Source organism: Arvicanthis niloticus, chromosome 8 (assembly GCF_011762505.2).
Source record: "Arvicanthis niloticus isolate mArvNil1 chromosome 8, mArvNil1.pat.X, whole genome shotgun sequence".
NCBI classification, from domain to species: Eukaryota; Metazoa; Chordata; class Mammalia; order Rodentia; family Muridae; genus Arvicanthis; species Arvicanthis niloticus.
The window spans coordinates 7,162,598-7,188,685 of NC_047665.1; the positions used below are offsets into that span (position 1 = coordinate 7,162,598).

Genomic DNA, 26,088 nt, shown 5'->3' on the forward strand with positions numbered 1-26,088 from the left:
TAGATCCTGGAAACCATCGTGGCTTTTCTTATATAGGCAGTGTCTCAGCTAAGGATACTTCTCTCTCATGATGTTGTCAAGATACCTTAGTGTTTAACACTCATACACCATACCATAACATACCGATTGGGGGAAAATGGGGGCTGTTGGAGACATGAATTTGTACACAGGGAATTTCCTTTCAAAATGTAAAAAGTTACATATAAAGTTAATCATTATAAAGTCTCTTCTATCAAAGTCAGATGATCCTAAGCAATACTAACAGATCATAAAACAAAGGTCAAGTTAGAAAAAGAGAAAGTGGGTGTGGCTTTAGGATCACAAAAGGAGCTTAACACTGTCACTCTATCTTCTGGTTAGTCCCTCCCCCCCACTGTTTGTCCCTCCCCACAAACACCTACAAACCAACAAGTAGGAAATCAGCCCATTCCCCATTTTTCACTTGTTTAAATTGATGAAGACTCTTCATGTTGTTTTATATAATTGAAGGTTGTGTGTTTGCATGTATGAGAGAGAGTGTGTGTCTATGTGAGTGTGTATGAGTGTATGCAAATGTGTTTGTATGTTTCTCTCTCTCTCTCTCTCTTTCTCTCTCTCTCTCTCTCTCTCTGTGTGTGTGTGTGTGTGTTTTATGCACTATTCTAGGAAGAGGAACAGAAAGAAATCCTGAGGGGCTCTGGTAGAAAAGCAGAGTTGTTCTCTCCCTTTCAAAGCTACGTCTGGAAGAGGGGTGGGGACTATACTAGCCCATCATCACGCTGCATGCCAGTCTCACACACGGATGCTTCTCCTTCACATTCTCTGGGAAATTTTCCCCAGATTAGGAAAAGGACAGGAAGGCAAGTCGGCCACAGAAGGCGAGTTTTCACCATTACCCACAAAGGAAAGCAGAGCGCACCTCCATACAATCGCAACTCCGCTCTCTGGAGCAGATCTCGACTTCAGCACCACGGAGAGCGGCACCTCCTCCTCGGCCACCCATGGGGAGCCAGATCCCTGCGACTCCGCGCAGGATTCGGGTCATCTAGAGGAGGGACAAGCCTGCGTATTCTACTCTCGATGTAAGTGGCTTTGATGGTTGGTTTATATTGATTTTCCCAGTAGAGACTGCTTTATCCCAGAAATATGGAATTGAACTTTTATTTATTAGCCCTTTCGCAGGCACTGCTTAGATTTGGGGATTCAAGTCTGGCTCTGAAATCTTATCTACTGAGTTGGTAGGATATTTTCTCCCTTTTGTTGAATGTCTAAGTTTACAAGCCATGTAGACACAGGAAACTCAGCCTGGTATCCTGTGCATTTCATGCTGGAGTAGTACAGTTTTGTCCCTAGAAGAGAGCATGTGTGTTATCTCGGCTTCTGCACTGCTGAGAGCTTCTCTGGTTTGATTTTAATATAAATATGGAGTTGGGAAGAGAACCATAGCTACATTATGAGAGATTCACCATTAAAGAACTACAGGTGGCGATAAAAGGCTATTTTTTTTCAGCTTTCTTTCTTTCTTTTTTTCTTTCTTTCTTTCTTCCTTTTTTTTTCCTTGTTGAAAATAAGGTCCTGGGTGTATGTTTCCTTTAGCCATTCATTTTAAAATAACAAATATGCTAATCAAAGAGATATAAACCTTGGCAGGGCTTTGGACATAAGCTTTGACAATACAGATGACAGAGTCTCTCACTTGTAAATTCACTTATGTAAGGCTGAGTGGATACAACCAGGAGGCTGTGCCATTAAATGTCATTTAATGGATTCAGGATAGGTTTGCAAAAGGCAATAATGATTGACCCCATCTGATCTCACTCAGTAAAATTTTGCCTCAGAATGCCACCTGCTGGTGGGTCCCCTTCCTAAAGCATTGGGCACACATCAAATTTATGAATGAATGAATGAATTCACATAAAATCCAGAATACCCATTATGGATGGCATACAAATCTACTCCCTGGGATAGACCGGACAGCAGCTCCCCAAGCTTCTGTGTCACAAGCGGAATTTCATACTGATTTCCCCAAACGCTTGCTCTTCAGCTTGAAAGTAAGTAGACTAGCCAACTCCTTTAGGCAGTAATTAACCCAGAAAAAAAACCAGAACTGTGTGGTGCCTCACTGTGGCTAATTGCGGAATTCATGTGGATGAGAACTACCAGGAGCTGTTGCCCAGGACAAGCAATCATCCCCTCTGGTAAGCACTCAGCAGGTCATGGGATCCCTTTCAGTTCATTCCTGGCTCTCATCACGGAGGTAGAAGAACCCCACAGGATTGTGCACAGTTATTTTATCCCAAGACTAATTTTAACATAACTATTTGAGCTGGCAGTTTAAGCTCTATCTGGAACTATATATAAAATATGAGATACAGACACCTGGTTTTATATCTTCTGTGGTCTAAATAAGCAAGCAAGTGATGATTTAAAAAATCAGAAACAAAGACAGCAGGCAACGTGTTAGTTAATTTGGATCACTAAGCCACACAACAATTTGTAAACACTAAAAATAACGTCTTTCCTAGATGATGATGATGATGATGATGGTGTGTGTGTGTGTGTGTGTGTGTGTGTGTGTGTGTGTGTGTGAAATGAATTACTGATAGACACATATGACATGGAGGAATAATAAATGATAATTTCCAAGATGAAATGGAACCACACCCACTTTAGCAGAACTGTCTGAAGAGTATATCTTACTACAAGCAACATGAACAGCTCAGAGTGGTTTGCTTGATTCTTGTAGGACCTTCCTTACACACACAGTGGAGTAGCTAACCAGGTATCTGTTTTCTCTTGTAGGACCTTACACACACAGTGGAGTAGCTAACCAGGTATCTGTTTCCTCTTGTAGGACCTTACACACACAGTGGAGTAGCTAACCAGGTATCTGTTTCCTCTTGCAGGACCTTACACACACAGTGGAGTAGCTAACCAGGTATCTGTTTCCTTTTACTGGGTCCAAACCTGAATGCTTTAGATCCACAATTCAAACAATAACTTTAGTGACATTTGATGGTGCAGGAGTATTTACTAGCTGCAAATGAGTTTGTTTGCATTATTTCACCTCACCTTCAACATGCTGGGAAGATAAAACACGGAAATAAGTGGGATACCTTTGGGAATCCACCAAAAATTCATGAGTATGATGAAAAAAATGGAAATGTTTCAGTTTTCTCTTCTAGTCCTTCAGGGACATAACAGATTGGCACACTGAAAGCTGCTTCCTCTACCAAAGCCCTGTGTCGCTTACAGAAGAGCTATTCCCTTGGAGCTGATTTTACTTCAGAACTGATACCTTAGTTTTGAAGTTGTCAATCAGAAACAAGAAATAATAGCTACAGGGCTGTCTGGGTCTCCTTGTAAGAAAGTAGATAGCCCTAACCATCAGTACCAGAGTTTTATCATTAAAAAATGACCAATCAGATCAAGTATTTGAGAGTTGATCTATTTGACTGTGGACCACAACCTGAGCATCAAGAGCACTGGATGCCGGGTATGGATGCAGGATAAACAAGTGATCCCCTTGCCCACAAGGATCCTGAACTCTAGTGGGGATGTTTGTGGACTAAGTAAACATAGAAACAGGCAAGAGTAAGATGGATGTCAACAGCACACCAGCCAGATGCAAGGCTTTGAAATTCAGCAGAATACGCGTCTACCAGAGGGTGCCCTGACCATGCCTTAGTATCTTGGGAAATGTGACTAATGCACTGGAGTCCCATTTCTTTGTCTGCTAAATGGGAATGAAAATAGCACCTACATAATGTCGTATTTTCTTTAACTTAAAATGTCAGTGCTCAGACTGAAGGCTGACACATGGTTAATGTGTGATACGTATTAATTGATATAATTGAATAGTAATTTGAAAAGATAGTTAGGCTTATCATATGGTAATTTACAACAGTAATTTATATAAAGCACTTAACATGGTAATTGGAACACAGTAAATGCCTGTGTGTCAACCATCTCTGTCATCACAGTCATTTGAAACAATACCCGAGTCTATCAGCATAGAACACAATCTGAACCAACAAAAACAAGGATGTATTTAAGTGTCCCTGAGCTTTGGGTTTTGGTCATCACTATCTCTAAACTGTCTGGGACACTTGGTAGAAATGCTACTTAATCTTCCGTGGATAGTGACAAAGTCACTGGGGTGTTGGGGAAGACGACAGATCACTCGGCTCTTTCCTCATTTTGTGGACTAAAACTCAGAATCTGTTCCTGCAGGAGATGACGCACAGAACCGGGCTGGGTTTTCATGGGCGCCTGATCTGAATTCTGGATTGTTTGGTTCTATGTCCAGCTGGGGAATGTTACAGGCTGAATTGATTTCAGGCTTGGATGATCTCCACAGAGACCTTTGATGCATGTTGCAATTTTAGAAGGGGGGGGGGGAAGACAACATATCTCTCAAAAGAGATTCTTAAGTGACCTTTTCTTCACTGGTAATTAAGCAGAACCCTAACTCCAAACTCACCACACATGCAGCTGGACCTAGGGTGCAAGATTGTTGCTTTCATGACTTACATCTGGCTTCAGACCCGCTGATGCGCTGGTAAGAAACGCTTGATAAAAATAGCATCCAAAGGAACAGAGAGGGAGTTTTCCAGTCCCTCCCCCTCTCAGATGGTTTTGCCTCCACTGAAATGCTTCTCAGAGACACCAGTGTCAGCATATGCATTCTGGAGAATGAAACCACTGTGTCTTAGATGACACGGATGGTGAGTTTGACCACTCATCTCAATAACATGGAGATAAAAGGCATCTGTGTTCAAAGTTTATTGCAAAGGAAAATACTGAGGTAAAGATAACCAAATGCCAGTTGCACTTAGGGCTGATGCTTCTCCTCACTGGCCCTGCAGCTGGGATGGGGTCCAGCAGGGTAACACACTGAGTTCCCAGGTATAAGCCCGACCACCAGCTACCACAGGCTGAGTGATTTTGTGATTAAATGGTAAAGACATGGTAGTAAAATATACACATTGGCGTACATATGTTAAAAAAGGTCATTAGAAGGATGCTGGGATGGGGGTTGTTGGATCTGACAAGAATCCCTCAGGGAGGCTTAAGGTCTACTTGAGCGTTTGAATCTTCTCTAGGTCTGCTGTGTAGCCCTCCTGGGAAGTAACCCCACTGGATGACACACCCCACTTTATAGACTGCTAGCCACACATGAGCTGAAACCTTATGCGATTTCATTTTAATTCCAAGTTCAGCTAGAATAGGAGGAGAGCTGGTCATTTTTGAGCATCCAAATGTATTTCAGAGCTAAGAGTTTAAAGACTCTGAAGACTGGCATGTGTACTTCATCTTCCATCTGCCTTCAAGGTCACTCAGAAAAATGTACAGCCAGTGAGGACAGTTCCCCTCTGAGAAATCACAGCCATGAAGTCCCACACATGTGCACATGCATCCTCTGCCCCGACACTGGATAATTATTACAGAAACATCACATGACACCATTCCTCCCTGCCCTAAGACTTAGACTTTTTGGTTTGTTCACTTAAAAGATGAACATGCTAATATTTGATTTTTTTTTCTTTTCTTTGGGTAATATGGAAAATTAACAAATGATGTGAGTGTTGTTTCATTTTGCAGGCTTTGATGTCTATGATATTCATGTGGAGTTTGAATTTAGATTGGGTATTTCTGTGTTCCCGGCAAAGCGTTCTCTGCTCTGACTTGGTTCAGTGGTTATGCTATTTCCTTTGAATTTACTCCCCAAGGCTTCTTGCTATGTAATAGCTTGGTACCCTTGACCTTGTAGTCTGAACCACTGTCCCTCTTAGACAGCCTTGTGATGGAAAGGGGAGAGAATGGTGCTTGCTTCTCTGAAGGCAGCTGCTGCTCCCTACTCGGCACACAGCTTTCATGCTCTTGAGGGAAGCTGCTCTTCCCGGGGTTGAGTTGTGATGGCTAAGTCCAGAGAGAGGCTCCCGAGAGGGGTGGCAATGTATCTTAGAACGGGCTGAGTAATTCTATGAGGGAAATGATTCTTCTGTAGTTTCTATTTCTACAATTTCTGGTCTTTGTGTGCCCAGATGACAGGTCTGAAAAGTAGGTTTGTACAAGCTCTGGAATGAGGGTGGGGGAAAGAGACCAGTGAGGGGCTGGCTTCCACCCCATTCGGAAGTGCCTACTAATGACCCTGCAGTGTTTGGGTCTCCCTTATTGTGGAACCACTGCCATGGGATCCCCCATCCAGGATCTTCCTTGTGCAGGAGGAAGCAGCCTGCCTCTGTGAAATGACAACCCTCTGGGGAGAAAGGGCTCAGAGGCTGTAAACTTGAACCTCACACTTGCTCTCCCCTGCAATATTCTCTGGAGGTGCACTTTAGAACAGGCAGAGGTTTGGATTCTCTTCCTACCTCAGCAGGGTTCACTGTCAGGATTATCACCTGGAGCTGGCTTGGAGGGGATTCCCAGGACTCCTGCTTTTAGATGTTTTTGCAGATGACGGAGCTGCTCCACTTTGCCAAAGGAGGCTTTCCCAAGGGAAGTGTGACTCAGCTCCAGGCAGGATTTAGAGTAACCAGCTCTGACCTCCAATGATCTATGGCAGAGACTGGCCCCCTAAGGAGCTGGATCGGGTCAAAGGCTAGCTGAGCATGAAAACATGAGTTCAGAATTCCAAAGTCTACACAATCACAAAACACCAGGTTTGACGTGAAAGCTCTAACGTGGATTATTGGTGCAGTTTATTCCTTCAGTCAATTTGAGTGAGGTACCAGGCATTCTGCATGCCGCAGACACAATCAGGATCAGTAAGTTCCTCTGGGACAATGGGAAAGACTTAGAATGAGCTTCTCACTTCTTACTGTGAAGCAGATGCTCTCTGGGTTAAGGTTATGCCACCCTGAATCATTCAGACAGCGTGGATGAGAGATGACAAGAAAAGGAAATTCAGGTAGGAACAACTGGGGGGGAACAGAAAAATCTAAGATGTCCAAGTTGGTGGTGGCCTGGGGTACATCTGGTCTAGCCCCTCTCTTTCACAGCTGTAATCTGGGGCCAAGAAACTAAGTACCCACAAGGTCCCAAGGCTGGTCTAATATGAGCTCAAATTACATTATGGCTGCCTCTTTGTTGTCTGACATCTGAAGTTTTGGTCAAGGGTCAGTGAGATGGCTCAGCCATTAAGCCTCTTATCAACAAGCAGGACAACTTGAGGGCTTAGTGTGTGGGACCCACATGGTGGGGGGAGAAAAACCAAATCCTTCCCGTTACCCTCTGACCTCTACATGTGCTCTCTCGTGCACATACAAATACACATAAATAGATACAAATTAAAGAAAAACATAAGGACAAACAACAACAACAAACCCTTGGCAAACTCTTAGGTGACTTGGCAAAGCCAAGAAGCCTCAAGACTGCCAGTGCCATGTGGCTTTCAAGGACTGATGACCAAGTGCTCTTCTATTGGCACAGGTGAAGGTAAGATACCTTTTCTGTTGGCTTGACAGAGGAACTGCACAAGCTGGTGAACAGGGCTCTTAGCACTGCACCTGGGAGTGACACGACAGGGTCTCAGTAAATGCTAACTGCTGCGGTTAGTAGATCAGTATTAACTTCTACTGTGTGCCACAAAGGAACACCTTAGAAGTGAGCACAGCGTGTAAGTAAGCTGGGCTATTTCTTCTACTGGGAAGACCCAATCCAGGCTTAACTGGATCTAATTACAGGGAACTGAGGCTGAGTCCCCCAGGAGGTCAATCCCTGTCCTCCCTAAGAGGCATTTCTCCAGTCCTGTTCCTGGACACATTTTGACTTGAGTAGGTGCCTGATTTGCCTGAGGCCCAGGGGATGTGACCCACATAGAGAATGTCACCAACTGTAGGAACCAACTGTGTGGCCATGCTTGCAGCCTAGTGCAGCTGGACCAGAGTGTCAGAACTCAGTAGAGGGTGAGATGTGGGAACCAAAGGTTCTACTGTACTGTCCATGGAGACTGGGGGAAACAATGGTTAGGAAGGAAGAGATGAAACCAGCATTGAATAGCTCTAGGCTCTCCCTGTCCCTTGAACCCACACTGTGGCACACACACACACACACACACACACCCCACATAAATAAACAAAACAAAACAAAAACGCTGCACTTCCTTGTAGGGCTAAGAAAGTAAGAATGCAGAGAGGTTGGGGGATCTGCTCAGTCTTACACAGAAGGGAGTGAAATGGACACCCTTGCCTGTTTTCCCGCATCCCCACCCGGTACCCTCCACTGTCACAGGACACTTCAGGCTGCTTTTCGGCTCTGCCCCCATCCCTCCAACCTCAGGGACAGTGGACAGTAAGTCAGCATTCTTCCGATTGGAAAAAATAGTAACAGCAAAACAAACAAAAACAGTACCTCAGGCGGTCCAGCTAGCCTTGACAATGTTCTAGCAGAATCCCAGTCCCAATATTCTTATATATCAGATTTTCTTTGTCCTTCTGAACAGTCCCTAGGCCCCAGAAAAGTAACCAAGCATCTTTGCCATTGTCCTTCAGGTTGGGGAGCAGCACCTTCAAAAACATGCAGCGCCGGCACACCACCTTGAGGGAGAAGGGGCGCCGCCAGGCCATCCGGGGTCCTGCCTACATGTTCAACGAGAAGGGCACCAGCCTGACCCCTGAGGAAGAGCGCTTCCTGGACTCGGCTGAGTATGGCAACATACCAGTGGTTAGGAAAATGCTGGAGGAGTCCAAGACCCTTAATTTCAACTGTGTGGACTACATGGGGCAGAACGCGCTGCAGCTGGCCGTGGGCAACGAGCACCTGGAAGTCACTGAACTGCTGTTGAAGAAGGAGAACTTGGCGCGGGTGGGCGACGCGCTGTTGCTGGCCATCAGCAAGGGCTATGTGCGCATTGTGGAGGCCATCCTCAGCCATCCGGCCTTCGCACAGGGCCAGCGCCTGACGCTCAGCCCGCTGGAGCAGGAGCTACGGGATGATGACTTCTATGCCTACGACGAGGATGGCACGCGCTTCTCCCACGACATCACACCCATCATCCTGGCAGCCCACTGCCAGGAGTATGAGATAGTGCACATCCTGCTGCTCAAGGGCGCGCGCATTGAGCGGCCCCATGACTACTTCTGCAAGTGCAATGAGTGCACGGAGAAGCAGCGCAAGGACTCCTTCAGTCACTCGCGCTCGCGGATGAATGCCTACAAAGGACTGGCCAGTGCCGCCTACCTGTCCCTGTCCAGTGAAGACCCTGTCCTCACTGCGCTGGAGCTAAGCAATGAGTTAGCCAGACTGGCCAACATTGAGACTGAATTTAAGGTAACCCTCTACTCTCCATCCTGCGGGGCAGGTGGCCCAGGGGCCCCTTCTGCCTGTACCTAAGAGCGAAATGGGTTGTGCGCCTATCAAAGGCAGAGTGAAAGATTTTGGGCTCTTGTCTTTGGGGTTCACCGTAGGGGAAGAGAGGATAGGGTTATTTTGTTGGGTGTAGGTCTGGGGAAAGTAGCCTAAAACAGGGGTGTTTTAAACTACATAAGGTTAGCGAAGGAAGAAGCAGAAGAGAGAGACAAGCTATCAGACACAGCTCTGGCCACCCTAGAAACTCTAAAAGTTCCAATACCCAGCAATCTGAGGTTACTTCTGGCCTGGGACTTAGGTTAGTGCTACTGCTTCCATTGTGTGACTCTGATTGCCACATTCACATTCTGGATTGCTGGTCGTGCAGTCGGCTTCAGAATGACCATGAAAAAAAGTTTGGCTTTTTAAAAAAATAATTTGACATAGGATCTTGCTATGTATACCAAGCTTGGCTCAAACTTCTAATTCTCCTGCCTCAGTTTCTCTAGGGACTAGGTGTCCCATTCAAGGCAGAGCCAGTCTTTCTTAGACCCAGTGACCTGTTGCTATTGTCCTATCAGTTGGCTGTGGCAGAGGCTCACAAACGAGCAAATCAAACTCTTCTTAAATAAAGTCTGACTTTGCCACTCCAGTGAACAAGCCTCAGGGTTTCCTAGAATCCAGCCACCTTGAGAATACCTCGACCTACCAGGCCAGCTCCAAAGATTAGAGACCCGCCCCCAAGGGCTATTCCTGGAGACTACTTTTTGCTTTCTCTGTCAACTGACATTTGCTCTGAAAGAGAAGACTGGGCCCAGGTGTAAGAATGACTCTCTCTTGACAGGATGCTTATTAAGGAGAGCAAACATTGATTAGGTACTTGCCGCGTGCCAATTACTCACCTGTGAGATCTTATTTAACCTCCACAACCGTGTCAAGGGTACAACACCCCCCATTTTGCATGATAGCACAGAGCCCAAAGCACACAGCTAAGGAAGCAGCTGGACCCCAGAGTCCATGATTAATCCCTCCAGGTTCCCAGTGCTCAGCTTCCCAGTTTGACTTCCTTTATGAAAATGGTGAAGGGGGTGTGGCCGGCGGTGTGGTCAGGGGAGTAGAAACCACAGCTAGACTCAGGCATTTCTCATCCTGACACTGGCTAAGAAACTGCTGTGCGCTGGATGCCATGGAAATACGAGATGGTGTCTCACACAGAGCTGGTGATGAGATGTTACCTACAAGTGTATAACTCATTGTCCAGACAAGATGTCTGTGTAAGACGTGTCCCTGCACGGGGTACAGTTAAGGTGGTCAACAGTGAGTGCTGCCTCACAGCAAGGAGGCTTTTTTGGCCAGGCTGTTTGGGCAGGATTCAAGGCCCCAGATGAGACAGGTGGAGATCAACAACAGCCCAAGGTAGGGAAGGGACAAAGAAGCAGCTCTGCGTGACTCCAACATGGCTTCCTGGGATGTTGGGGTGAGGGAGTGGGGAGCAGCGCCCAGAGGACCCTGCTCACCTGTCTGAGCACTTTGCCTGTAGGAAATGAAGGTCCGCTAAAAATTTGTGGTTAAGGGACTACGGTGATGACGGAGATGTGGAAATTTGTTTGACAGGAAAGTAAGATGAATTTGGGGATGCAAGCTGGGCCTAGATACAGAGGTAATTTGGTTATGTAATCTGAGACCAAAGATGCCTGTCTCCTGGGAGAAACTTGCCCTACAAGCCAGGGGTAGTTGAGCTCGGCTAACAGGAGGGTGCAAGGCCACAGGCTCTGAGAAAGGAGACCTGTAATTATAATTATTTTATTCCGCCTGCTCCAACTCAGCCCTGCCCACTGAACCTGAGCTACTCCCTGGATCCCTGTATTGTTCCTGGCCTCATTTAGGCAGAGGTGCAAAACAGCCCACAGGAGCTCCCAGGAAACAGCTGTTGCTTCTTTGCTTGTCTGTCTAGTAACCTTGTCTCCTGAGGCTAAGGACGGCGGCCCAGCCAACAGTAGTGGAGCCCTGCTTATTGCCCAGTGTTCAGGTGGACGCTGTACAGGCTGTGTGGCAGGAATGGCTAAGCGAGTTCATTCAGACAGTAATTCTGGACGAAGTGGGGGAGAGCAGGCAAAAAAGAGAGAAAGGAAGGAAGGAAGGAAGGAAGGAAGGAAGGAAGGAAGAAAGAAAGAAAGAAAGAAAGAAAGAAAGAAAGAAAGAAAATGTTATTGGATCTGGTTATCTGGATGATTCCGTGGTTCTCTGCTTTTCTCCCGCCTGAAAGTGAGCCAGCCTAAATAAAACAATGCTGACTGACATTTGGAAATCCCTCTGAGGCATTGGTTTCCATTAGTAAAACCTGAAGGTCTGTCCTACTTCAGTATACACCATCTCTAAATCCGGAAGGCTTCTGAAAGCATCTTTGGAAAGCAAGGATAATATTTGAATTCAAAAGTAAACTATGAAAATTGTGGACAATTAAGAAGGCTACACATGTGGTGAGAAATATTTCCTACAAAACACTGATTTGCTCAGAGTGAAAACTAGCTAAGGACGTCTGGTGGCTATTAACACCTTCCTAGGGAGCTGAAATATTTTCGGAATGTGGATTAAAATATGGTTCACTATAAACCAGCCCATCTGATCCTTTAGAAATGCCTACTCATTCAAGGATCTCTGCTTGTGCATCCCAGTGTTGTGGATCTCCGAGAGCAGCTTTGCAGGAAGTCAGATTGCAACAAGAGAAAACATGGACACATTCTGCAAAGCACTTGATGAGGCTGTTCTGTTTTCAAGGGACTACACGTTGCTATTTAGGTAGCCACATTAAGCTGTCAATTACATAGAGATACCAAAGGATCTCTGAAAATACATCAGATGTCGTCACCCTTCGTGTCCTTTCAAACATTCTAGGGTGACTATTCCTGGGCAGAAAACATTATATATAATAGGCCTGAATCCAGTTGCCTGGGCTGTTGTTTTTGGAGTCATCATAATTTATTAGCAGAATCAAGTATAGCCATTAATAAGAAGTATAACCAATGTCAAGGTCTCAGGTAAATTGTAGCTGAAGTCAGATGCAAGCCATTATTTTGGTGAGGAAATTATATAGCCACTCAAGGATTGTCTTAGGTCTAATTGTCTTGGGTCTAGGAAGGTATTAAAATTTGATGTGGTCTCTAGAGCCTCCCTGGTGCTTCAGATGGAACCTAGTAAATCAGTGGGCGTTCTGGAAATACTTGAACGAAGACATTCCCCAAAGGGAAATCCTTGCAGCTGCCGAGACAAGCGTTCCTTGGTGTGTGTTAACCTCTTCATACATGTGCGTTTACTGAATGGAGGCATTTGATGTGCGTCATTTGAGAGAATTCTAAAATAATCATCTTGGTGGTTATTCTGGTTTACTTTCTGTTCCTGAGATAAACATTATGACCAAAAGCAATCTTAGGATAAAAAGGCTGGAGTCAAAAGGGCTTGTGCCCCTGACTGATCACAGTCTATCTCTGAGGGGAAGCTAAGTCAGGAACTCCAGGCAGGAACCTGGGTCAGTAACAGAAGCAGAGACCACAGGGGAATGCTGCTTCTGGCTTGCTCTCCGTGGCTTGCTTAGCTGCCTTTCTTATACAGCCCAGAATGGATGATGCCACTCACAGTGGGCTGCACCTTCCCACACCAATCATTAATCTAGTAAATGCCCTCCAGACATGCCAAGCTCAAGGACACAATTCTTCAGCTGAGGTTTCCATTTTCCCAGCTTTTCCCATTTGTCTCCTGTTGATAAAAACTAACCAGCCAGTTCAGTGGAGGAATGAAGTCCATACACTAAATAATGGGGGACTGATTATATGTTACTTTGTGTGGTGTATGGAAGACAAAATGTGTGTGTGTGCCCATGTGTGTGTTTTCCTGGCTTTACTTACTGTGGGGCTTGGAGACAGTGTTGCCTGATGGAGAACTGAAGGGAGGCCGTTTGGGACCCCGAAATCTGTCACGCTCCTTCATGTTATGCTACCACTTAGGAGCATCTATGTGCCTGTCAGGGAAGGAAGACGCCTGTCCGTGTATCTGTTGCCTAAGATTTTGCTATTCTGAAGATGGGTAAGGCACCACTGAGGAGACTTTTCCTGTTGGTACAGTGCCAGCTCGGAAGCATCCTGTGCTTTGCTGCCTGGAGCTCAGAAGGGGAGAGTAGGAGGCAAGAGCAAACTGTAACTTCATCTTTGTCTAGAGCGTTAATGACCTTTCTGTGCATCCGTGGATCCTTAGCCACCCGGATTATGAAAAAGCAGATGATGAATTATGTATCGAAGTTTGTGCTGTCGGTCTGAGACCCATTTAAAAACAACTCTCTGGGCCTAAAATACCTCAAATTAAAAATGCAAATAATGATAAATCGGACCGATTTGCCACCTGCCGTGATGCAGGGCAAGTCCATTGTGGAAGGTAAAGATGATGAGATGATAGTCTGGAATCTGCTGGAAAACTTCCGAGGGGGGACCAGGAGGAGAAGGTGGAGGAGGAGGAGGAGGAGGAGGAGGAGGAGGAGGAGGAGGAGGAGGAGGAGGAGGAGGAGGAGGAGGAGGAGGGTGGAGGCCTCTTTGTTTCCTGAGGCTGAGAACCCAGAGGACATCTGACTTGTGGCTAACTGGAGCCAAAAAGCCAGGAAGTGAGTAAAGGCCCAGCCTGAGCCAGAGGCAGTGAGAAAAGCTGAGTTAGCCTCCAGTGTTTGAATCAATTTCTCAGATGCATTGGATTTCTAAATCATATAAACCAACACCCTAGGAAAACAGAATTTCCTTGAGGCTGGCTGGTAGTATAAACAGATGTCTGTTTAATATGCAGGAAACCGTAGACTGCTCCGCTTTCCACTGGGAAAACATGTTTTGAAGCTGTGGAGGGTGCCGGTGTTAAAAGGAAGGTGTTTTTTGCGGGTGGGGTATGTGTGGAAGAGAATCCGGCAAAAAAAAAAAAAAAGTTCTCAAAGTACTTGTTTAATGTCGTCACCGATATCCCTGGGGATCCAAAGCTAGTCCTATGCAAGAACATCTGAGGATGCACAGCCTGAGCGGAGTACAGTTAGATCTATGGTGGGTCCATCAGTGTGCTGATGAGCGCGCCACACCCTAAACACAGGCAGATGTGGTCCTCCTGTGTGCTACAAGTATAGAACCAGAATAGGCTGGGATGATGCCGTCTGAATATGCTTATCTGTTGGCAGTCCTCTCTGGTGGAGTGCTCGTAGGTCCCTGTCCTTAAAGCAAGATCTGGGGGCTGGCCTATTGTGGGAAATAAGAAAAAAGATAACTCCGCCTTAGGTCACTGTCTTCCTCCATTTTACTCTCTGAGCGTCTGGGAGCATGCGCTAGTTTGGTGACGTCACAGGAAGTCAGCCAATCAGCATGTCTTTAATGACAACTGTTCACTCACTGGATCACAAATGGCACCTAAAATTAGAAGCTGCTGCTCTTCTAGGTTTGTGCTGTCAGAGCGTCAGTGTACAGGAGAGAGTGTAGGTTCGGTGATCTAAGGAGAACTAAGGAAGTCACCACTCTCAGGAGGGAGCGGGAAGGGAACTGCCATGCTTCACTTCGTCAGTGCAGAGTAAGAACCTGAAGTCAGAATGACCTAAATTTCATCTTCTATTAACCATGCAATTGTCAACATTCCCCAAAATTGCCTTTTCTTATTGAAAACTTGAGGGCGGGCAGGAATGACTGGACCCTTGTAATTTGTCCAGTGGATGCTTATTTCCCCAACTAAACAGTTCCTCTGGCTCTGAGATGTCTACTTCATGATCATCAGTCTGCAAGAGCGTTATACCCCGCACCCCATGTAATCTCCAGAAAATCTTGACACCCATCAGTTGCTCAACAGATGTGCCCTCAAGCAAGCAAGCTGAGGAAATGTATCCCTGATAAGTTCTCAGGGTCAAGGCGGTTCAGTGAGATGGAGTATGTAAGAACATAAAGAATGTGCAGCGAGCCTCACACACAACAGGCACCGCTGATGGAGACTCCCTTCTGGTTTCTTACTGGGTCAACACCACAGCTTTCCCCTCCCATGAACGCACCTCACATTTCAGCACCTCCTCTTCTTAGAGGGCCTCCTCCATTCTAGCTATGTTTCCCACGCCCTTGGCAGATGTTCACAAAACAAGAAAAAAAAAATCGAGGCTGTACATGTGAGCTCCATGATTAGAAATGAGACGAGGGGTTATTTTCAATTGGAAAAACTGCAGACCATTGAAATCAGATAATCTAAGAGTGCTGATAAAATATGACTGTGAAAAGAAATTATGTGGGCTGGAAAGAGACAGCAAAGAAGAGGGCAGGCAGCACCCTGACCAAACACACAGTGGTTCAAGCAAATGGGCTTCTTGAATTCTTATGTACCAGGAAGGTCAAGATTGAGAGCATTCGGTTTGCCTGAAAACTATCTCCATGACTCCATGAAGAGTCTTCATTATACACACACACACACACACACACACACACACACCACATACCACACATACCACATACCACACACACACCACAGCACCACACACACACACACCACATACCACACATACCACATACCACACACACACACACACCACAGCACCACACACACACCACATACCATACATACCACATACCACACACACACACACACACACACACACCAACCACATGAAAAATCGTTTCCCACAGAAGTTTGTCAGTCTGAAATAGAGATCTAAAGAAAATGTCGACGGTTGTTCAAGGAAATTAGCCAGTGAGAAGTATCACAAATTAAATCAAATGGATGCACACTTTTCTCTGCGAAGAAAAGGTCACAAGGCTGTGCAAATTGATCATATTGATCATCTTGCTGCACAGACTATCAGCATGGAGATGCGTGTTTGAGTAGCAGTGGATTCATGTTTACACTGAACATAAAAGTGTACTGCTGGGTGGGGAAGAGGCAGGAGCCATCCTCACTGAAGACCTGTAGCCACTGAACTCTTTGAAACCTCAGCATCTGATGCTGGAGTCTGATGTACAGGCTGTAGGCTGGGGGCAGAGATTAAGCCATGGTGTTGTCTGGTGGCAGACATGGGCATTCTTCCAAGAGTCGTGAAAAGAAGCATCCCAAACCCTAACGTGAAGTTTTGTTAGGGTTGACTTGTTGGGGCAGCTGACTCTGTTGGGAGATGGCGCGTGCTTGAAGAATTTCTATCAGAAGGTAGTGCTTAGCTGAAACCAGGGCCATGGAAGACTCTTCTGGCTCTGAGGCAGGGGACGTCAGTCAGAAATTTCTTTTATAACCAGCTCTCAACATAAACAGGCAGGGTACCGTGAAAGAGAAACCTTCCTGATTGTGACTACTTCAGGGTAACACAGTCTGAGACCTAAACTCTGTCAAATGTGTCTGCGGAGCTTTTGTAAACCCTTGGCTTTGAAATAGCTGGAAGGTGTAGTGCTGCTTGAAAAGATGTCTTTCCCCTCCCCCAAAGCCCTACGAACTCTCTCCTCTCCTTCATAATTTCATAGACCCATTGGTCATGTGTAAGTCTTCAGTCCAACCAAGCTACCTTTTATACGGATAGTGAGTGCTTCTGCTGCTGGGTTTCCTAGGACAGTATCCCCCCTAGGTGGGGGAATTCCATCCATCCACCCACAGTTTCACTCCTAGGAATTTGGGTTCTGACCAATTACCAAGTTGGGAGATCCAGTGGTGCTGGTGCTAGTGGTGATGATGATGGTGGTAGTGGTAGTGGTGGTGGTGGTGGTGGTGGTGGTGGTGGTGGTGGTGGTGATGGTAGTGATGATGGTGGTGATGGTGGTGATGATGGTGGTGATGGTGGTGGTGGTGGTGATGGTGGTGGTGGTGGTGGTGGTGATGGTGCTAGTGGTGATGGTGGTGGTGATGGTTGGTGGTGGTGATGGTGGTCATGATGATGGTGGTGGTGGTGATGATGGTGATGGTGGTGATGATGGTGATGGTGGTAGTGGTGATGGAGCTAGTTTGCATACGTTTGTCTTGTTCAATTGTGATAGGAATGAATAAACAATGTGCAATGCTGCCTTTTTCTCTGAGTGCCATAACTTTGGTATTCATCCCTTCCTGTTAGGCCGTCACTCAATAGACATCATTTCTAGAAAGCTTCGTGATCACCTCCAATAAAATCAAGTCTGCAACAGTCCAGTAGGGACTGAGGCAGGCTCAAGTGTCAGAGAGAGAGGCACCTGAGAAAGTATCAGTACAAGGTGGTGGGGGGAGAAATATGCATCTGTTTACCTAACTCCAGTAGGAAGATCCCAGAGACAAGTTTTAAACAGTACATTTTCTTTAGGTTTGTTTTCAGTATTCAATTCAGTATTATTGTGATTTTTGGATTTTGGACTATATCCAGCTAAGAAGCCATGTTCTTGTGTAGTCCATGTCTCAAAGTCAGTCAATGCCACTGCAGCCCCTGGGAACAAGAGTCCACTTGATGCCAATCAAGCAATCAGAACTGTAGTTGACTGAAAAACAAAAGCTCTTTCACTCAGATGGAATGAGCCAGAAATCTCTTTAACACTCATGAACTAAACGCCTTTCTTTCTTTTTTCTCCTTTTCACTTACAAACTGTGTGATTAGTACCCAAGGTACATGTCAAGCACTCAAACACAGTACAGAGACAAGGTACCCTAAAATAAGTGCTCCTCGAAATCCTAGCAGAGGCTCCTTGCAAAGCCTGGGCAAAGGGAGGGAGTGCACTTTTCCATTTACTGAGTACAGTATTGATGCAGTGCCTGTCTGCACTCACCTACCCACTGCAGATGCAGTGCCTCATCTGTACTCTCCTCTCCACTGCAGATGCAGTGCCTCCATCTGCACTCTCCTCCTCACTGCAGATGCAGTGCCTCCATCTGTACTCTCCTCATTGCAGATGCAGTGCCTCATCTGTACTCTCCTCACTGCAGATGCAGTGCCTCCATCTGCACTCTCCTCATTGCCGATGCAGTGCCTCATCTGTACTCTCCTCATTGCCGATGCAGTGCCTCATCTGTACTCTCCTCTCCACTGCAGATGCAATGCCTCATCTGTACTCTCCTCACTGCAGATGCAGTGCCTCATCTTCACTCTCTTCACCACTGCTACTGGCCAAGAGGTTAGGCGGAGGGGCCACAAGCTCCAGTCATAGAGTCATAGTAGAGGCAGTGACAGAAGATGCAGAAAACTGATAAAAATCTGACAGCATTTATATTCCCCTAAAAGGACAATGATCCAAGAATCATAGAGGTCTAAACAGAAAAGGGCTGTTTGAATGCTGGGTGGTATCACCATGTACCACATCACCCTGATCTTTCCACCCCCTTATCAACACATTATGAAATTAACAATAGTCAGCTGCTTCCCAGGCTCCTGAGAAAGACTGCTAATCAGGAATAACAAATGGTTTGAAGAGCCTCCCTGTTGCCCACTCTCTTCCTCTCTTTCTTCCTTCCTCCTTCCCCCCTTTTCTCCACCTCCCTCTCCCTTTTACTCAAAGCACTTGCTTGAACCTGACAGGTGGGAGCCTGCAGTCCCTTCTTGGGCTTATCAGCTTATGGCCACCAGCCTTCTTCATGATGGGGTTTGCTGCTTGCCTGTTAAGAGGGCCCTACAGCTTCCCTGCATACCGTGTAGCAATGGGAGTTTGGGCCTTTTTCCCATCACACTTAAGACTGCTAGACTAAGTCTTTCTGGGAATAGTGTCTCTTGTCAGGTGATTATTGTGTTTTAAGCTCATTCTTCAGAGAGTCCACTCAACACTTTGGCACGGCACATTAGAAACTCGATGTTTTATGGGCTTAAAACAGACGCTTTAACATAAACATGGAAAGAGCTCCAGAAAATGTGCAAGAATAGAAAAAATTCAAATTAGGCTGAAAACATCAGGAGCCAGAACTGATCTTTAAATAGTATCTCCCCTATGCAGACAAATTCGCAAATCAGACTTGAAGCAGTGTTGGGGCTGCTCTTCCCTCACATATGCAGTACAAGCTTGGCCAAGTGTTCGTGTGGCAGCTGTGCTCTCGACATTACTCCAGGGAATTAAAGGGTGTGGACAAACTCTCCCAAGCTATGTCACATGTCACAAGTGATATTGTGTCATAAAAGAGTCTTCAGGACAGTTGTAAGGGTAAGGTGTAAACAGGGAAGACAACTCTAGGAGAGGAACATCACGTGACCTGGCTGAGTCCTTTCCTAGCTCAGCATCTCACTCTCCTCACTCTGAAGCCCGGGCTCTTGGACCACATAATCCCTCAGTAGCACCCAAGGCTTCAAGTCTCTCTGCTACTGATTTCTGTAGAACACTATCATAAACAACAACAACATACACACACACACATATACTATATATATATATATGTATATACATATATACATATATATGTATATATGTATGTGTGTATATATGTATATACATATATACATATATATGTATGTATATATAGTGTATATGTGTGTATATATGTATATACACATACATATATATATATATGTATGTGTATATATATACATATATATATATATATATATATGAACTTTAGAACTTTTGGAAAGTTACTATATCTGTCTATGCTCAAGATAATTAATTGCCTTCAACAGACAGCTCTATTTTAAGGCTTATACCTTAAAATTATGTTGTTCTCTCTATATGTCTGTCTGTCTGTCTGTCTGTCTGTCTGTCTGTCTCTCTCTCTCTCTCTCTCTCCTCCTCAGCTTTTATCTCTCTTCCCCCCCCCACCCTACTCCCTGTCTCTCAGTCTCTCCCATTGAATGAATATTTTGCCTGTATGAAACCTGGGCATCAAGTCACATACTATGCCATGGAATCACAGACAATTGTGGTCTGCCATTTGGGTGCTGGAAATCAAACTTGACTCCTCTGCAAAAACAACCAGTTCTTTTGACCTTTGAACCATCCCTCCAGCCTCCCCCAAGAAGGTTCTTAAGCCAGATTGCATATGTTAAATCAATGCATGCATTTTACAGCTCCTGTAGGGTGTCAGTCCTGAGCTGGAATATACAAAGGAATGAGTTTGATTTGTTAAGTGTTTAACAGAATGCAGACTACTAGTGCAGTTATTTAAATGCAAAGAAGAAAATGCTGCAGGAGCCCTACCAACAGCTAGATTTCTCCAAGGATGCAGGACAAACATCTGAGAAGTCTCTTCTGGGCACTTATAAGAAGGGTGGGGTCCTTAGAAGTGACAAGGAGGGGAGTGGGTCATAGGGAGCAGACAGGCAGGAGGTACAGCGTGGTCCTTCTTCAGGGAAATCACAAACCCTGCTTTGCCTTACTTGATTTTCGCTCTTTGTTTTGTCATCGGAGGGACCTGAGCTTTTTAATTGGTGCTCTACCCTCTCACTATTAGTCCTTCTTAATCAATAGCATTCCTGGCAATCACAAACAATTTTCAAATGTGCTCCTATACATACATACATATACAGCACCCAGTGGCTCTTCACAAGCATTCCTTATTCTGAATGTGTAATCAGGCAAGTCACAACATACCACTCTCTAAGGCCATTACCTGATGATGGCAAGTTCAATTAGTGCCTGCCTGAGCCATTTTCACAAGATACAGTGGGTATATGGTGCCTAGGCCATATTTGCTCTGACCTTGGATTTTTTTTCAATTTATCTGAAAGAAAAAAAATAAGCCTCAAAATTGTCAAATTTAGAGCAGAACCAGCTGCAGCCCAGCTAGGAAAGCAGCAGAGGGGTTCCCATCTCCAGGGGGACATTGTGTTCAGTACAGGTATCCAAAAGCCAAATAGGTGGGGTCTAAAAACTGTAACACGCCCCAAAATTTGTCTAGTTATACTGCTGATGTATTATTAATATAAAATGCATTTGTGTGCAAGAAAAATCATTTGGAATCTGATCAGATGTCAGCATGGCTAGGAAATCCCTTCCCTGGTCTGATGTCCCCAGCATGTCACGCTGGGCTCTCATTTTTTGTACTTTGATTCTTAGAACATAAATGTTTCCCCAGTCATTTTCCTGTATTCTTACCACCATGACCTGGTGTTCCTTCTGTTTCCGTGCCACATGGGAGGGAGTAAGACCTCTCTGGGATCCAATTCCTGTTTGCTTCTCCACATTAACCTTCTATCTCTCTGCCTCACCTAGCATGCCCCCATGTAGATTCCTGCACCATGTTTGTATGCCTCTCTGTTTCCTCCATGCCCTCAGTCTGGCTTCCTCCATCTCTAAAACAGGGTGACTCATGTGTTCTTCTACGCTCAGCCTTTTACCTTTTATTTCATCCAGGGTGGCTTCCTCAACTATCAAAGAACCAGTCTTCGATAATGATGGACCAAATCACCCCATCTGTCTTTATCTATCAGCTATTGTCATATCCGACCATGTAACAGCCGCCTCCAAACTCAGTCCTCTGCAAATGAACGTTTATCCCATGTTTACAAGTCAGGGTGGAGAGTCTGGGCCCATGGTGGATGGCAGTGGGTGGCAGTGTTGAGGGACCAAGACAGCTCTACACTGCCACCCTCAACAGCCTGAGAAGTTTGCTTGGATTTGAGGAGACCTTGACTCAGCCTACACCAGGATTTGTTGCTTTACCACTAAAGAATCTCAGGATTAGCCAGTTCAGTAAGGCAGGGTTGGCAGCTTTATCAAAGATAGTTCAGTACAGGCTTTAAGTGTGACCACTAAGGGGAAGAAAGGCCCTCAGAAAGAACATCACACCCTAGCCAAGGTGTTCACTTCACAAGAGCACAGGCAAAAATCAAGACTACCCAAGTTTGGATACAGGCTCCTTGGGAAAGACTAGCAATTAATTGTCTTAGCATTAGCCATATAAACACTTTTGGGGACTCCTGAAATATATCCCCAAAGGTTGCTAAAAATCCTCCACCCACCTTTTGACAGAAGAAACGGCTGAAGTGGCTCAGACATGCCTAGGGTAGAATTATAATTCAGCAAAGTCCCCTATGAGAGGTTAAGTATATGCCCTTTCCCTGAAAATGGGTCTCTGATGAGATACAGAGACAAGAGCGGGTTTGTGGCCAAGACAGAGGAAAAGGCCCAGTTGTTGATTATACTGAGAGTCTGCTCTGCTGAGGCAAACACCTCAGTTGAACTCCAGAGTGGGGAGGGCTTCCTTCTCTCTTCTCATGTCAACTAGATTTCCCTACCTTGCTATCCTGCCTCTGGACCTAAGGCACATTCTTCTCTTGGTAGCAATCAGACACTCAGGGGGAAAACAGAGAATGACTGATGTCCCTAGGCTTAGGTTGGAACTCCAAGGCTGCCACTCCCACCCCCATGTTGTCTCCACTAATCACAGTGGGAAAGGAGGAGGGGGTTTTCTCATGAGACTGGAAGCGGGTTGCTGAGCAACACCCAGCCCAGCCTGGTGCTGAAGCCCCAAACCTCAGCTTCACCTTGCCTTTTCCCTGTTTCCTATACTTCATGCCCAATCCATCAGCAAACTCTCAGCTCCATCCTGCAAAGATTTCCCCAGCCTGATATCCTTTAACCCCTTGGCTGCTGGTCCTGGCCACCTTCATCTCTCCTCTAGGATATAGAAACAGCATCCTGATTGGCTCTGTTGCTTCTGCTCTTGCTCCTTGCAATTCACTCCATCCCAGCAGCCAGACTGATCTTTTCAGAGCATGAATCAGATGGTGTCCGCTCTGCTCTGAGGTCTTCCAATGACTTCCCATCCCCCTGGAGGAAAAGGAGGACAGTTCTCAGAAGCAACATTTGGACATCCACCATCTGTTCTCCGCTGCTCCTCTGGCCTCAGCTCTCCCGGTCTCTCCCTTGCTCACTTTGCCCCCAAGTCATTGCCCTCCAGCTCCTCCTCACCAACCCTGACACACTCTCCTTTTGCTTTGCAGTCTTCGTTCTCTGGAGACCCTGTCTGGAACACATCACAAATTTGCATAGCTGCGTCCCTCACTTCCCTCTCCTCTCCATTCAAAGTCACCTCCTCAGGGAACTCGGAAGCAGTGACCTCTCCAGGCAGCTCCCCCCACCCCCAGTGAAATGCAAAGTCCATGAGAGTAGCAGCCACTTGCCTGGCTTATGGCTGCCTCTGGCATGCTGTGAGTACTTGGTGGCCCTTGGCTCAGTGACCATGTAACATTCGCTACATATAAACTAATCTACCAGTGAAACAATGTCTGTGTGGGCAAAGAGAATAACCCCATTGTCACTCCTTGTAGCTCCAGGGCAAGGTAGCTCAGTGAGCACACACTGGGCTGGGTCAAACTTCTTTCTAAGAGGAGGTTCCTGGAAGTCACTCACTCCACCTTTAGGTTAAGTAAATTCTTACCTGGTTTTTGAATCTTACCTATAGTGTTTGAGAAAAAAAAAAAAAAAAAAAAAAAAAAAGTTTTCCCAGGAGTTAGTGACAGGCTAACTGTAGAAGAATTGAGCTTCACTTTCACAAGCAGGAGAGCATCCCTTCTGACCCAGCATAGGGCTTCCATTGGCAGCTCCCTTTGAACCACCAGCCTCACAGGGGCGAGAGACGCCTGCCCACTCTCCAGGATCTCAGCTAGTGTTTAGTTCATCTTTGATGACTAGATGAGTGACTGAGACGATCCATCATGGGTGGATGTGGCTTGGCTATGCCAATGGGTGGATGCTTTGGCAGGAACCAGGAGACACAACTTTTAGTTTGGCAGAGTCTGGAGCTGTCTCATCTGCTTCAGCTACAATAGGACAAAGAGACCCCAAAAATGTGTTTGCTGAAAGTCAACCAGCCGTGACTGTGTGACCCCTCGGGACTGAGCTGACACAGGCAGTGTTGCCACATCCTCCCAGGCTATTTCTCTGTGTGCCTGAGGAATGAGCTGCAAGACCCTCTAAGTCACTACAAGGGAACTCTGGGAACCTTCTGTTTACCATACCTTCCACCATGCAGACAAGGATATGAGTGGGGAGGAGACTCGTGACAGAGAAAATGTGAGCCATGAGATCAGAAAAGGTGTGGGGAGCAGACAGAGTGGGCAGAATATCGTGTAATTCTCTGCCACCCACCTCTCAGGATGGGGTGCAAGGCTTTGGAGCATATACTTGGCAGTTTTGTGGAACTTAGGACCTTGGGGAAAACAAAAATATCCCACTCTTTTAGGAAATGTGTGTCAACTTCTGCCCGACATACAGGTCAAAATGCATCTCACTAAAACAAGTACAACAGAAAATCAACCATCGACTCATCCCACCTCATCCCGTCTCACCCCCTCATCCCACCTCCCCTGGGTGTATTAACACAGGCCATGCCTAGAGTCACCACTGCCTCAAACACCAGGCCCTCGAGGACCCTGAACACTGTTGCTTCTTCCTGCCTGACAGGGAGGTGATGGGGGGTTAGAGCATGCGCTAGGGCATTAGTGGTGCTATAAATAAGTTCCTACCTGCACTGGGATATGGATACCTGAGTTTGAATCATGGCTGTCAGCAAGTCTCTGGACTTCAGACCCCTATCCAGGAAACAGAGATGTTAACAGTACCTACACCCTAGGTTTCCCATGAGAATTTGATGAGCTAAATATGTAAGGCAGCCCAAGACTTGGCACATGGCAAGCATTCGATAAATGATAACCAACTGTAAGGACACTTGGAATAATTATACCTCTTAATATTGTGTCTCTCTTCATCTATTTTATACTTTATAATAGAATGTTACAGATTGGATTAATTACAAAGAAAAGTTAACTGAAGGCTGGACAGCCCAATATTCAGGTGTGTGCATCTGGTAGACAGCCTTTTCCTGCTTTGTCCCATGGTGGGAGGTGGAACTACCAGATAATTCAAAAGATAATAGATTCCTTTTTTTACTGGATATTTTATTTATTTATAATACAGATGTCATCCCCTTTCTCCATTTCCCCTTCCTAGAACCCCCTATCCTATACCCCCTCTTCCTTTATGCTTCTATACCATTTTGATTACACGCGTGTATTAAGGTCAGTTCTAGGTTGAGGGTCTAGCAATACAATAGATGCAAATAGTCAAGGAACAAGCAATACAATAAACACAAATAGTCAAAGAAGAAGCAAGGCATTAAACCCAGTTACCTGAACACTCCCATGAACACTGTTTCTAAAGGCTTATCAGGATGACCAAAGTATCTGAGCCTACTTCCCTATCCTAGCCCAAGGTCATTTTCATGTCTGAAGCCTACTCCCTTGTTCTGGCCTAAAATTTAGATTCCTGTCTGAAATTACTTCTTTGTTCTGGCCTAATATTTAGATTCCTGCCTGAGATTACTTCTTTGTTGTAGCCTATGATTTAGATTCCTACCTAAAATTACTTCTTTGTTCTACTCTAATGTCAGATTTCTGCCTGAAGCCTACTCCTTTTCCTTGACCAATGTCATATTCCTGCCAAGCAGCCCATTTCCTTGTCCTTGACCCATGTCAGCTTCTTGCCAAGCAGCCCCAAAGACTCTCCACCTCTCCCCCCTTTTTATTTCGTTAACAAGACTGAGCCTGTCTTAGGTCATTCTGACAAGAATGCCTTCCTTACCCATCATGGAATATGCATTATCAAAGGCAATGCACTTCAGTCTTAGGTTGGTAAGGCTCTGTGCAGAATCTTACCTGTCCTTGGCGTGCCAGCTTGTTAATTTAATAACTCTGTCTGGGGTTCCATTTTCGGGTTTAAGCCATGTATTTTGGCTGCCAAGATGTTGATGTTGTTAAAGATAAGCTTTAACATGGTGGACAGGAATAAAAGTATTTTCAGGACAAGAAGGGCTAGCCTGGTCAAGCTATATATGCTATTCCTGAGGTTTGACCAAAATGGAAATACTGAGCTCAGGTCATGGATAATTTTATAGGCATTATCTGTAGCATCA

The 26,088-nt window shown here is 45.6% G+C and overlaps 1 protein-coding gene across 4 annotated transcripts in view; it reads left to right on the plus strand.

Annotated features, from left to right (window-relative positions):
* The first annotated feature begins 677 nt into the window (after nt 1-677).
* The window catches only part of Trpc7 (transient receptor potential cation channel subfamily C member 7), a 118,720-nt gene continuing 93,309 nt past the window's right edge, over nt 678-26,088 (plus strand). For 2 of the 4 annotated variants that reach the window (XM_034511109.2, XM_076938926.1), the window contains exons 1-2: nt 680-1,061; nt 8,475-9,252. In XM_034511109.2, the coding sequence (XP_034367000.2) occupies nt 763-1,061; nt 8,475-9,252 (1,077 nt within the window). In that variant the 5' untranslated portion in view covers nt 680-762. Of the gene's footprint in view, nt 1,062-8,474; nt 9,253-26,088 lie in introns of all 4 variants that reach the window. The other 2 variants (XM_076938925.1, XM_076938927.1) reach the window with 2 other exon arrangements.